The sequence below is a fragment of the Callionymus lyra genome, chromosome 17, assembly GCF_982586985.1.
Source record: "Callionymus lyra chromosome 17, fCalLyr1.hap1.1, whole genome shotgun sequence".
In the NCBI taxonomy this organism is placed as follows: domain Eukaryota; kingdom Metazoa; phylum Chordata; class Actinopteri; order Syngnathiformes; family Callionymidae; genus Callionymus; species Callionymus lyra.
Window position 1 is genome coordinate 13,638,641 of NC_141834.1, and position 14,358 is coordinate 13,652,998.

At 40.3% G+C, this 14,358-nt stretch overlaps 2 protein-coding genes across 4 annotated transcripts in view; one reads left to right on the plus strand and one right to left on the minus strand.

Moving 5' to 3' along the window:
- itga10 (integrin, alpha 10) overlaps positions 1 to 14,358 on the minus strand; it is a 370,978-nt gene that overhangs the window by 214,067 nt on the left and 142,553 nt on the right. The gene's annotated exons all lie outside the window — the stretch shown is intronic.
- The window catches only part of celf3b (cugbp, Elav-like family member 3b), a 37,869-nt gene that overhangs the window by 14,447 nt on the left and 9,064 nt on the right, over positions 1 to 14,358 (plus strand). For all 3 annotated transcript variants that reach the window (XM_087812347.1, XM_087812349.1, XM_087812348.1), the window contains exons 4-8: positions 10,816 to 10,864; positions 11,103 to 11,231; positions 13,001 to 13,080; positions 13,310 to 13,465; positions 13,853 to 13,997. In XM_087812347.1, coding sequence (XP_087668473.1) covers positions 10,816 to 10,864; positions 11,103 to 11,231; positions 13,001 to 13,080; positions 13,310 to 13,465; positions 13,853 to 13,997 — 559 coding nt within the window. The remainder of the gene's footprint in view (positions 1 to 10,815; positions 10,865 to 11,102; positions 11,232 to 13,000; positions 13,081 to 13,309; positions 13,466 to 13,852; positions 13,998 to 14,358) is intronic.

The following is a 14,358-nucleotide window of genomic DNA, read 5'->3' on the forward strand; positions in this document are numbered from 1 at the left end:
ACAAAAATGAACAAATACCCTGATTATTTGTATGTTAATTGTTAAATTTGTTTCTTTTAATGGAAATATTTTAATTTATTCACACTTTATTGAAACATGAACAACAAAATAACAATGATAAGAAATTAAATATGATTTAAAAGCAAAAAAATAGATGGTATAGATATAGTATAGTCAAAATAAATATTGCAATATATTGATATTTTCTAACAACGCTATTCAATAAGATGTGATAACAAAAACATGTAGATTTAACTGCTTTAATTCTTTATCAAGCTTTGAATTGTTCTTTTGCTGCGGTTCTCATGTGTCCATCGTCGCACTTTTGGGTCGCATGCATTTTTTATTAAAGTGCTTTTTTCAAAATGAGATTTATCGAGTCACGTCACGCTCCACTAAACACACTTTGCATCTAATTGAAGTCATAAATTCGTCCACCAGGGAAATAATGATTACCTCCATTTCAAATTAAAATCAAATAAACAAGTCATTATATGGCAGCTCTTTTTTTTTTTAAAGGGGGGGTTTGGTTTGAAAGTCATTGACGGTGGAGCCGATGTTTGATCAGCGTCTTCTGACACCAGATCACACGACTATAGTTCGTCCCCCGGAGGAAGTTATTGTCTTTTACATATTGAATTATGGTACGATCCGCTTTGATGCCTGTTTGACTGACAGTGTGGCCACTTTATCTGTAAATGATTGCTCGGCTGGAGACAATTTCATTGAGATGAAGTTGGCATGAGGTGCTGCAATCTGTCAACAAGAGTCTGTGGGATTAAAATACTCCCCCTTCAACCCCCCCCCCCCGCCCCCCATCCCTCCCTTCTCACCCCGTCACCCCCCAATCCCGTCGCCCTTTCTATGTAATATTTATATGTCTGCCCCGGGATGGACGTATAGAACCGGCGTCTGAATGGAATTCGTCTGAATGAAAAAAAAAAAAAGCGAGGGTTAAGAGAAGCCATGAAGAGGTGAATAGGAGGTGTATAGACGGGGAGGGTGAGGCGGGTGAGACGAGGGGAGGGGCGGGTCAGAGAGAAAGAGGAAACGAGACAAAAGTTTCCTATAATGAGTGTGGAGGAAGGGGCAGGCGGCTGGTCTTTGGAAAGGGACAAAACAAAACAAAAAAAAAGGATCTACTGGGTGGTGGAAGGTTGAGGGGGGGAGTCAGGAGAGGGGGGGAGTCAAGGCTCACTTCTGTCAGTTTAAACAGAGACATCTGTCAGAGGGGGGAGGCTGCTGTGTGACAGCATATGCGTGTGTTTGATTAGGCTTTTTCCAGAGATGAGGAAGTTTGCTCGCACCTGGACTGTGTGAGCGAGACAGAGCGCCCCCTAGTTGACGAGTGTGTGTGTGTGTGTGTGTGGGGGGGGGAGGGGGTGTGTGTGTGTGTGTGTGTGGGAACACCAGTTCGAATGGAAACAAGTCTTTATTTTTAAGTCACGGTGATTCATCCGCTTTTAACTTTACTATTTTCCACCAATTATGAACTTGTTTATTTCCCAATTCCTTTTTTTGCACACTGCACTTCATGTTTAATTTTATTGTTCACACTGTTACAAACTAATGATTTATTCGAACAGATAAACCGAATGTCAACAAACCATTGAACTCCCATGATGCTTTTCTACACACTGCTCTATCTGGTCGCTACAATACTGTATTTAAATTTCTATCTCGCTATGGCAAATGTGATTTGTACTGGGATCTGTTTGGCTGAGCTGCTAGGGTCACCGTTACTGAAAAGGTTGCTGAAAGAGAGAGCATTATAAATAAGAATGAGAATAAATATCAGCTTTATTTGCCAGTTATGTAAGAACAACACAGGAAAATACAAACAATGTTGAATTCTATGTTGCTATGGCAAATGTGATTTGTCCTGGGATTTGGTTGGCTGGGCGGCAAAGCATTACGGAAGCTGTTCGGGTCACCGTTACTGAGAAGGTTGCTGAAAGAAAGAGCATTTTAAATCAGAATGAGAATCAGGATCAGCTTTATTTACCAGTTATGTAAGAACAACACAGGAACATACAATCAATGTTGAGGTTGAAAGTTCAAATAAAGGTGGTTGATTTAAACTAGTTCATAATGAAACAGGTTTAAACCGACGCTGTTGCTCTTCACACAATAATTAAAATTTACACTTTGTTTTACGCAGAAACAGCAGCTAAACCCTGGAGTTCGCAGTGTTTGTTTCTGGGAAACGGCCGCGGGGGCGAAGACGCTTCCCTAAACCAACTGTGCTGCCAGCGTCTCCCATTTTTTGGGGAGGATTTAATCTTCCGAGGTGGATGTCGAAACAATGAAAACACGTGTTTTATTCAACATGTATTTAAGGATTCTTAAAACGGTGCCGCGTGAATATGACCCAACATTTGAGCTCCCGTCATGTGATCCCTCCTTTTTTTTTTTATTTTTCAATCATGAATTTGTGTCGTTTTTTTTTTTTTTTTAAATCACCATCTAATTTCCCGAAGGACTTACACTCCCTAAAATAGAAAGAAGGTCCAAGAGCACGGGTCTAACAGTGATCCGCTATAGTCCTTTTGGATTATGTGGGACTAAATCCCAGGGATCAAATTTCACTGAGTGCTCTGCCGCCCGCACGACCCAACGCTCGCCGTCGGGTTTTGACAAAAAAAAGTGCATAATATTAAAGGAATCAACAAGGTGGTTAGTTCTGCTCCACGCTCCGGTCGGCGCCTGACAATGGCAGCTAGAACGAGGGGGGGGGGGTGTTGTCGTGCTCCGGCAGAGATGGCGCTGAAGGGTTAACGGCGAGATAAAGAAAAGAGAAGTACTTCTCAGGTGTGAAGAATGGAATGAGAAAAAACAGAGGATGGAGTGATAAGAGGAGAGAGAGAGGAAAAAAAGGGGGGGATGGGCCACTCAGGAGCAGCTTGTATTATGGTTGCAGGCCGTGGTTGCCTAGCGACCAATCTGAGCAGGATGCCTGGTCGCTTGGCAACCAGGAGGATGCAAAGCCTAACGTGGTGTGAGAGAGTGAAGGAGGGAGGGAGGGATGGAAGGAGGGATGGAAGGAGGGAGGGGCTCCACCTTCACTCTCCTCACGTCTTCATGCCTTCGCCCAGCTGTGGAGCCGCTTTCATCACTCACACACTCCATGTTGCGTGTTACACGTTTACCGATAAGCAGGCGCCTGGCGGGGATGGAGTCGACACGCGTGTGATGAAATGTATGTGAAATGCCAGCTGCACGCATCCGTCGCCACGTTTTAGAATTCATACACCGGCGCCCAATCCGTGGCGTCATGAATACTGTGGACGCCTGCTGTTGTTCAAACGTTTCAGTTTTAACGCAAAGATGTTTGTGATTTTTTCTCTCTGGTGTTGGTTTTGTTTATTTTGATGCAGTAGAACGAGCTGTTTGTTTAACAATAGTCATCATTATGTAACTCTCGTTTGTAATACATTCATTCATTAAGGTTAAAAGGACATGTGGAATGTGGCAACGGTGACACAGATGTTCTATGACATTGTAGTTACACTGTTTTGACACTGGGGGAGCCATCAACAACCTGTTTGATTTTATATAGTGTTGCTTTAACAGTACAGTGTTGTTTTTTTAAAATATTTAAAACAGTTTTATTTGTTTCTATCAATCCACTCCATCTATCCTTCCAACTGTTTCTATCCATCCATCCATCCATCCATCCATTTTTATCTATCTATCTGTTTATATCATCCATCTATATATCTATATATATCCACCCCTATCTTCCTTCCTATCAATTCGTCCATCTGTTCATCCCTTCATTCCTATCCATTCATCCATCCATCTCTTTCTAACCATCTATCCTATCCATCTATCTATTCATCCCTTCCTTCCTATCCATCCAACTATCCATTTTTTCCATTCAACCATCCACCCATCAATCTGTTTCTATCTATCCATCTGTTTTTATCCATCCATCTATATATCTATCCATCCGCCCATCTATATATATATATATACATCCATCTATCCATCCCTTCCTTCCTTCTCTTCCTTCCATCCATCCATCCATTCATCCATCCATCCATCCATCCATCCATCCTTTCCTTCTTTCCTTCTCTTCCTTCCTTCCTTCCATCCATCCATCCATCCATCCATCCATCCATCCATCCATCCATCCATCCATCCATCCATCCATCCATCCATCCATCCATCCATCCATCCATCCATCCATCCATCCATCCATCCATCCATCCATCCATCCATCCATCCATCCATCCATCCATCCATCCATCCATCCATCCATCCATCCATCCATCCATCCATCCATCCATCCATCGATGTCAGTGAAGTAGAAAGGAGTTAAGAGTTGAACGTGGTGAAGAAGGTCAGTATGAAGTAGAAACTTGAGGCATTAGGAGAGTTTAGAGAAGAATCAGGGATAGGGGAGACCAGGAAAGAAAAAAAATGGTACACCATAGAGGAAGAGGATAAAAATAGTACTCTTTTCTTGTGCACTCTGGTAAATGGACATTAGAAATTGTACGGATGGAGTGTTCCAGTGAATGATTAAAGGGGGGATGGTGGGAGCTCAAGTTTGTCATTTCACGTTGCAGCTGGAGACGGTTGAGCATCTGCACCGAGCTCCGCCTCCACAAAGAATTACTTGACGGTCCCTAAATTTGATGTTACACACCGTATTAAGCCTTGTTTCCCAATCTCTGCACAACCTCATCCTCGCCTGTTTACCTTTCCCTGAACATGTAGGCCAGTGGTTTGTTCCGCTGGTTCGGTGTGGGCGGGGGAGGGGTGGAGTGCCATTTGATTGGATAATCCAAGGATTTAATATCCCCTAATCCTGGCACAATCCTCTCTGTATTACTAAGAGGAGCAAGATTAACTGTATGTGTGGAGTATATGTTTGTTTTTGTGTGTGTCGGAGGAAGAGTTTATGTGTGTGTGTGTTGGCACCTCAGCATGTAAATGGGGTTGTGTGTTTGCATGTTTGGTCATGCATGTGCGAGAGAACGTGCCTCCTCTGAGAGCGAGTGTTCATGCGAGCTCACCGTCATGTATCACGTCCCTGACACGCGTGTTCACGTCCTGGTTCACTTTCACCGACGCTCGGCGTGTGTTCGCCAAAGATGGAGTCGCTTCTTTGTTTGTGCTCACGTTCGCAGATGCTCTCATCCTTCATGAGAACACATGGATAATTCAACGTGTGATGCTTCTGTCGTCATGTTTGATGTATTCCATCTAAAAATCTGAACCGCAACATTATGACCTCGAACACCTTCTGTATCTCCCAAGATTTATGGATTTAAAAAAAGGTCAAAACTACCCATACCTCTGCCAAGGGGATAGTTTTTTGGCTAGCATTGTTTTGATAAAATATTTATATCAGTGCAAACTTTTTAAAGATAATAAAAGACAAGATATACCTTTATTCTTTTGAGTCACTGTAGTTTACAAAAAATATTAAACTCACATAAACATTACAGTAAAAAATACAGTACACGTATAAAAACACAAGTCATGAATAAAAATGTAATTGTAATACATACAATTATACTAAATACAATTTAAAATAAATAAACACGATAATTAATAAAACAATGATGGACATATCACAACAATATAAAATAGTGCAAATATGTGAAGAAAATAAAGGAAATTGATAAAAGAAAAGCAAAGAAGGGCCACGGGTTATGTCATTTGGAACTTCAAAATAAAAGCTTCTTTATATTCAACCCGACAGAAAGAGTTTAGTAATTATTATTATTTGAGTCATAGCAGCTACAATTGTGATTTTTCATTTTGTCATTAAAATCTTTAAACACGATTTATTATTTTTAATGTCTGCTAACGAAGCTATCTCTGTCAAAAGCATATTAGATTAAATTAAATTAAAATCTTAAAAACTAGGACGTGTGAACGTGGAAAAGATCATTACCCAGATATGAAACTTTGTTTTCGCCAACACAGTCCTTGAATCGAAGAAGTTGCTTTATTTATTTCCTGCTTTCTTAAGTCATATAAAACAAGGACCTTGGCGATGGTATGCACAGTCTCAGTGCTCTTCCAGGTGTATCACATATTCCTATTGATTTAATAGCATAACATTGATCAGTTGTTTAAACTAACAACATGTATTTGAACTTGTAAACTCAACAATTCATGTCATCTCGACGAACAACCCTCACAGTGACGGTGACATGAACAGCTCCAGTGATGCTTTGCCGCCCAGCCAAGCTGTCAATCACTTTGATATGGCAACAAAGGAGCAGGATTTAAATATTGTAGCGACCAATTATGTCACATAATAGAGCAGCGTGTAGAAAAGCATCATGGGAGTTCACTTTTTGTTTGAGTTTCTGCAACAGTGTGAAGAAGGAGCTGCAACAATGTGTTTAACTATGCAGCAGCAGCAGAATAATTCCACACCTACGACTCCATGCCATCAGACAGAAGTGACAACACAAATTCTGCAAACGAAAAAAACGCTGCATGCTCTTATTTTTTCACTCTCATCCCCAGGACGCTCTGAAATAACGTCCCTACAAATCTATTGTTTACTAGAGGATCGCAGCGGTCGGCCCTGGCGACCAGCATCCTTGTTTACTCGCACAGTGTGCCGTCATACCTTCGCCATGGCAACTAGGAATGGTTGCCATGCCGATTTTCCTCTTGCCTTTGTGTTTTTTTTGTTCGTGGAAGAAGCGGCGGCGTTCACCTGTTGCCGCGTCTTCCCTCCTCCTCCACATCTCTCTCAATACTTCCCTCAATGATCGGCGCGCCAGGTTTCCTAGAGGCTGATGAGAATTGATTTACGAGGCGGCATTCGGGTTCGGTGTGTTTTATCATGGCCGGGGCCCGGGCCTGAATAGGCCTAATGAAGGGAGAAATGGAGGAGGTGATGGACAGATCGAAAGGATAGAGAAAGGGGTTAGTGGACACAAATCTCGCTACAATCAGCCCGGCTCTACAACACAGGCCCGGATCAATGAACAAGACGGGACTGATCGATGGGTTGATAGCGGGAAGATGGATGGCGCTGGAGATAGACGGCAGCGGCGGGACGGACACGCTTGATGGATAGACGGGTGGATGAGTGGATGGATGAGCAGTTTTGATCCAAGGTTGGGGGGTGGCGGGGCGGCGGGGGGGGGAACCCCGTGAGGTTGTGTTGCATTTCCCGCAGATTTTATGTATAAGCTGGTCAATAAAGGCGTGAGGTTAAAAGTGTCCATCATCCCTTCCTCCAACGCCGTTTTTTTTTTTTTTTACGAGAGCGTCGCTCGGACGCCGGCACGGATTTGTGTCTGTGAGTGTGCGATGGCCTTGCCCGAGATCAATAGCCGTGTGGTGACAGCTAAGAGCTGATTAATCAAATGTATGGATCAGTCTCTCTCTGCTCTGCCCTCTCCTCAATTACCAGCTTCATTACATTGCCTTAACACCCCACTGGGACCTTTCTCTTCTTCTCCCTCTCGTCCTCTCTTCCTCCCCCCTCCCCTCCATCCTTCGCTCCGTCCACTTCCTCACTTTTACTCATCCGTCTTACCAGGAAATTAATAAATCAGGGAATCAACTTTAAAGATAGCGATGGAAAAATAGAGTCGCACTCTCACACAAACATGAACTTTGATTTTGTTGCACTGAAGCCAATTAAAAAACCTAATATCATTTGTAATATTGTTTGTTTTGATTTTACTATCACTCTAGAGAAATTAAGTTTACTCAAGGGGCCACAATTTAAACAGTCACCGTCGTGAGGGGCCTTCAAGTAAAAGTAAAAGTACAGGAAAAGCTTAATATAATGGGAAAACTAAACAAAAACTAAAACCTTCGATAGAAAATGTATATATTGCAATCTAAGTAAGTAGCTATTATATTTGTAACTTTTTTTTATCTGATGTAAATAAAAAATACATAAAAGATTACAAAACGATGTAAGTAAGTAAGTAATTTTTATTTGTATAGCGCTTTTCTAGACCAGGGTCACAAAGCGCTTAAACAATCAAAACAATACTCAATAAAGTATATACTTTAAAGGTCAAGATAAAACTGAAAAACTAAATCCCTTAAGTCATATTTAGAGTTAAACTAATATTGAACAATAGAAATAGTTAAAAAATAATATTGTTAGTTTCTACATGAGCAAAGACGCTATTTTTTAAATAAATTATAATTAAATAAATAAATTCAACACCCTATATATTGAGAGGTTGAATTCGTTTTTGATTAATAATTAATTACATATATAGTTTGATACACTTATTGCAATAGTTCAAATATATATCTTTTTTTTTCTGATTTTAACCTGTTTTTTGTTTTAATTCATAGCCTTTAAAATTCAATATAATGTTAATATAATTGTGCCCACGTTTTGATATTGAATTTAAAGTGCTGAAATTATTTATTTATTTATTTATGTTTTACACATAGAGTTTGATATTCTAATTCCGACATTTCTTTTTACAAATTCAACATTTTTTTAATCGTAGCGTTTTAAATCCGATGTAAAAAATCTTCCCTATAGAAGCGATCACTTCATTCAACACCTTTCTTCGCTTCTCATTTCCTTCTCCGCGTCTTCCTCTCTAACCCCCGCGCAGGATTAATCTATTCTTCTTCTCCGTTCTTGCACTTCTTTTCATCACTATCCTTCTGCAGCCCTTCACCTCCCCCACTCCCACATCCCTCTGGCACTCACACTCTGTCTCATCGCCTCAGCGCTGTGACTAAGCATCACATGTGGATGAAGTGTGTTTGTGTGTCTTCGTGTAAAAGTCCAGAACACACGTGTGTGTGTGTGTGTGTGTGTGTATGTATGGATCTTAGATATCGTGAGATTTTTCTGACAAGTCACGACTGAATCTCACCCCTCCACTCCCTCACCCCCCCGTCCCACTCCACATTTCTGTTGGTGATTCATCGTCCCAGAGATTAGCTTTTCTTTCATCCTCCCACGCCCAGTTTCTTTGCATCACTCTTCGTGAAACGGACCTTTTTTTTTTTCCTTTTTCACTTTCGGCGTCTCTTGGCCTTCAACCCGCGCTATCAACTGAATGAAGTTCTCTCCGCTCCCCTGGGTTGGCTTCTCCATTCTTTCTCTGCAGCCTGACAGAACCTTTTCCCTTCACACACCACAATCTCTCTCCCTCTCTGGCCCCCGCTGGCTTCCCTCATCCCAACCTTCTCCCTCATCTAATCCCTGGTTCTTCTGTAATCCAGATCAACTGGCCCGTATTCTTAATCTTGTCACCTCTCAATCCCTGCTAGTACTCCATTCTGACTCTCTGTGTGTGTGTGTGTGTGTGTGTGTGTGTGTGTGTGTGTGTGTGTGTGTGTGTGTGTGTGTGTGTGTGTGTGTGTGTGTGTGTGTGTGTGTGTGTGGGTGTGTGTGTGTGTGTGTGTGTGCACGTCTTCTTTTGAAAGCCTAAGAGTGTGTGAAAACTGCCGACTTTGCACAAATGTGTGATTGCTACATCCCAGAAAGTTATGAAACATAATTAAAGAAGTTCCTACGTTTGCTTCAAGGAAAAGCAAAGTCATCCTGTTATCGTGTTCGAATTCACGTGACGACACGACGAGTCTGTTTTATGGTTTTTTTTTATATACGTTATTGATATGTTATTGAATCTGAAAGATAAAATTTAGGTCAAAATTTCTCAGTGGTTTCAACTAATTTGATGTTCAATGCTATGAACTTGTTTATTTATTTTACAACAGTTTAACAAGTCAAATATATTTTGTTATTTTTACATACAAAAGAAAGAAATACAAATAAAAATCAAGCCAAAAAGGGATACAGTGTAATGTAAAAAAGGTCAATAAAGAATTTTAAAAAAAAAATCTTTAAATTACCTTTTCCTTTTAAACTATTATTTTTAGTGTGCCATAAATTACCAAATATATGTACAGAGCACATTACTTGCCCAACATAAATATCTGTGTAGAATAGGAGTGTGTATTTACAAGAATCTGGTGATATGAGATCTATCACGATACAGGAGCAAGGATTCAACATATTGTGATACTGCAGTACCAAGGATATATATGCAGAATGGTCGAGTACTTGACTCTGGTGTTGCAGTATTTACAGACCCACAAGACTCTTGACAAAGTCATAACTGCTTTAATTTGTTTTTAAACCAAAATACGTCCAAACATCAGCTTTAAAAGCTGCTGGAGTCGACCGTATCCTCTCGTCCCCAGTCCTCGCCGGACCTCGCATGATTTCATTGTTATTAATTGTAATTAAAAAAATGTTTGAATTGCAAATTTATTGAAGTATAAACTATAAAAGAACTATGATAAAAATGAAAAACAATCAGAATTCCAGAAAATAACCATATATATATATATATATACTCTATATACGTATGGATACAGTATTGGCATATTTAAGATATTTTCTCACAGCTCTACCATAGACACACAAGTATGAAAACAAATTAAACATTATAATATAGCACAATATTACAAAAAAACAACACATACATACTGGATTATTATTATCCCTGTAAATATAAACCATATTAACACGTTCTTTTAAATATATTTATTTCTCACCATCCTCACCTGTTCAGTGATTCCTGTTAAAGTGATTAAGATGTTTTTTTCTTATTATGATTGCTCACATGCCTTGGATTTTAAATTCCCTGCTCTAGAGCTACATTTACTGTTCATATTCTGGTTTGTTTGAATGCTACACAAGCTGTTCCTGGCTCATGCTAGCACAGAGTCAGACCCCCGCCTCCCCCTCTCTTGCCCCCTGGGTGCACCCATAAGTCGACAGTTGCCTAAATTGAGTCAGACTTGTTTATGTTGTGTTTCTTGTTTGCTCCTCAGATGAATCGACCAATCCAGGTGAAACCAGCTGACAGCGAGGGCAGAGGAGGTGAGACACACACACTCACACACACACACACACACACACGCGTTTACACAAACACACATTGGCGAGCTGTCCAAAAAGATCAGTCAGTGATGGAGAGTCAGCGGGGAGCCTGGCAGGTCAATGTGATTCACACTCACGGCTCTTACAGCGGCGAACACTGCCCCCTGGTGTTGGTGCCGGACAGATTGAAAAAAAATACATCAAACAGATTTTAATCTTAGATTTGTTTATTTTTCAGAGGACAGAAAGCTGTTCGTCGGCATGTTGGGGAAGCAGCAGAGCGACGAGGACGTCAGAAGGCTGTTCGAACCCTTCGGCACCATCGACGAGTGCACGGTTCTAAGAGGACCAGACGGCACCAGCAAAGGTAACAGGCCCGGGTCACGTCGCAGAACTCGCATTTATCGCAATTAACCACAGATTAACCAGCAAAAATAAATGACTTTTCAAAAATATTAGCTGGAAATGTTGATTAATGTTGACTTAATTGAATCCAGAAAATAATTTAGATGTGTATTGGCAAGAATCTGGCGATACAATATTGTTGTGATACTGTAGTAGCAGGGATATATTTGTAGTATTATTTCACCAAATTACCAAATATCTGTACACTAAGCACATTACTTACGCAACAAAAATACCTGTATAGACAAGGAGTGTGTATTACGCAACGACACATATCACGATACAGGGGCAACGATACAACATATTGTGATACTGTAGTAACAAAGTATTTGTAGTATTGTCGAGTACTTGACTCTGGTGTCGCAGAATTTACAGACCACATGACTCTTAATTCTCAAAATTGCTTTAATTTCTTTTAAAACCAAAATATGTCCAAACCTACAGTCGACTGTATCCTCTCGTTCTCAGTCATTACCCAGATCTCACAGGATTTTGTTGTTCCAATAATTGTGAATACATTTTTTGATTGGGTTTTCAATACACCTCTTTGTTGTAATATAAACCATAAAATGATTATTGTAAAAATAAAATATTTAACATCATCTGAATGCCATTTGTTTTTAAACCAAAATATGTCCAAGCATCAGCATTAAAAGCTGCTGGATTCGACTGTATCCCCTCGTCCTCAGTCATAACCCTAGATCTCGCAGGATTTCCTTGTTCCATTAATTGTAAATACATTTTTTGATTTGGTTTTTAATACACACTTTGTTGCAATATAAACCATAAAATAATAATTGTAAAAATAAAATATATAAACATCAGCTGAATGCCATTTGTTTTGAAACCAAAATATGTCCAAGCATCAGCATTTTAAAGCTGCTGGATTCGACTGTATCCCCTCATCCTCAGTCATAACCCTAGATCTCGCAGGAGTTCCTATTTCTATTAATTGTAAATACATTTTTTTATTTAATTTTTAATACACACCTTGTTGCAATGTAAAACATCAAATAATTATTGTAAAAATAAAATATATAAACATCAGCTGAATGCCATTTGATTTGAAACCAAAATATGTCCAAGCATCAGCATTTTAAAGCTGCTGGATTCGACTGTATCCCCTCATCCTCAGTCATAACCCTAGATCTCGCAGGAGTTCCTTTTTCCATTAATTGTAAATACATTTTTTTTATTTAATTTTTAATACACACCTTGTTGCAATGTAAAACATCAAATAATTATTGTAAAATACAATATATAAACATCAGCTGAATGCCATTTGTTTTGAAACCAAAATATGTCCAAGCATCAGCATTTTAAAGCTGCTGGAGCCGACTGTATCCTCTCGTCCTCAGTCATCACCTGGATGTCGCAGAATTTAATTGTTCCTTGAGATGTGGAGGCAGCTGCCATCTAGCGGCCAGAAGTTGAATTGCTACACAAAAATGAACAAACGCTGTTAATAATTGCATTTTAATTGCAAAAAATTACAGAAATAATTGTTTTATTTTAAGCACATTTTATTGAAATATAAACCATAAAAGAACTATGATAACAATTAAAATGTTTGCCAAAATAAATGACAAAGTGCTGTTGAATACTGATAAAGTATTTTGAAATCAAATTATATCAATATTATCTTGTACATGTACAGATGCCACTAGAATAAAGGTCAGATTCATTCCTGAGGTCACCGGTCATATCTCTAATCTTTCCATCTCGCCACAGGTTGTGCGTTCGTAAAGTTCCAGGGTCACGCCGAGGCTCAGGCGGCCATCAACAGCTTGCACGGGAGTCGCACCATGCCCGTGAGTCCGTCCACCGTTCCTTTTTTTTCTTCTCCGTGACATCACTTCCCGTCCGGCCCCCGAGTCATTAGATGGCTTTTTTTTCGGGCCCCCAGCGACAGCTAAAAGGATCAAATGGATTGACAAAAGGAATTAATAAACAGCGATCCTGATCCCATTGGAGAATAACGGATCGGCGCATTAACCTGCGTGTAATTACAGCTCAAGCTTCGTCTCATGTCTCTCTCAGGGAGCGTCGTCCAGTCTGGTGGTCAAGTTCGCCGACACCGAGAAGGAGCGGGGGCTGAGGAGGATGCAGCAGGTGGCGTCGCAGCTCGGCATCTTCAGCCCGATGACCCTCAACTTCCCCGCCTACAACGCCTACACGCAAGCCGTCAACGCACAGGCGAGTCTTTTTTGGGGGGAATAAGAGGCCTGGTTGTGCAACATGTAAACAGTTTGAAGTGGGGGGGGGGGTTGAGTAGGATGTCATAAGTTTGAAGAGGCTATCACGGCTCTAATTGGGGCTAATGTTATTATCCAGACAACAGGACATACGTCATCCGGCATTAGCTTTCCCGCAACACACAACCATTAACCCACTGACTCTGGACATAATGGCCCTGTAATTAGATCTCTATTCATCTGTTCCTCCATCACTCCCCTCCCTGTCCCTCGCCTTTCCTTCGCTCTTTTCCTGTTTTAAAACGTCTTCTTTGTCTTCTTGTCCTCCTTCTTCTTCTTCTTCTTCTTCTCTTCTGGTCCACCTTAACGTCTCCCGTCACGTCCACAGCTCGTCCAACAGCAGGCCCTGGTCGCCCAGTCGGCGTACTTGTCTCCGGTGGCGACGGTCGCCGCCGTACAGATGCAGCAGATGGCGGCGCTCAACGCCAACGGAATCATCGCCACGCCCATCACGCCCATCACGTCGTCTTCGGGTAAGACTTCGGCCTGTGGAACGCTTTCCATATGTGGAAGAGAAAAGAGGAAAATCAAGCAGATGAATATTCCTATTTCATGATATGATGGGAAATACTGGAGTGACGAGGATTCAATATGAAAGATTAAAAGATGAAACATTAAAAAAAGCTGTTAAGGTATATTTTATTTAAATATACATTGAAAAAATACATTTTTAAAAGTTTTTTAAGTTGGTCTTTTTTCTCAACTATCTTTCAATTTATTTTAAAGGACTACAATAAATAAAATAAATGTTAAGAAGTACTATTTAAGATAAAATTAACAGTAAAAAATAATTTAGTTAGTTGCCATTAGAAAAATATCTTCTTGTTTCAGTTT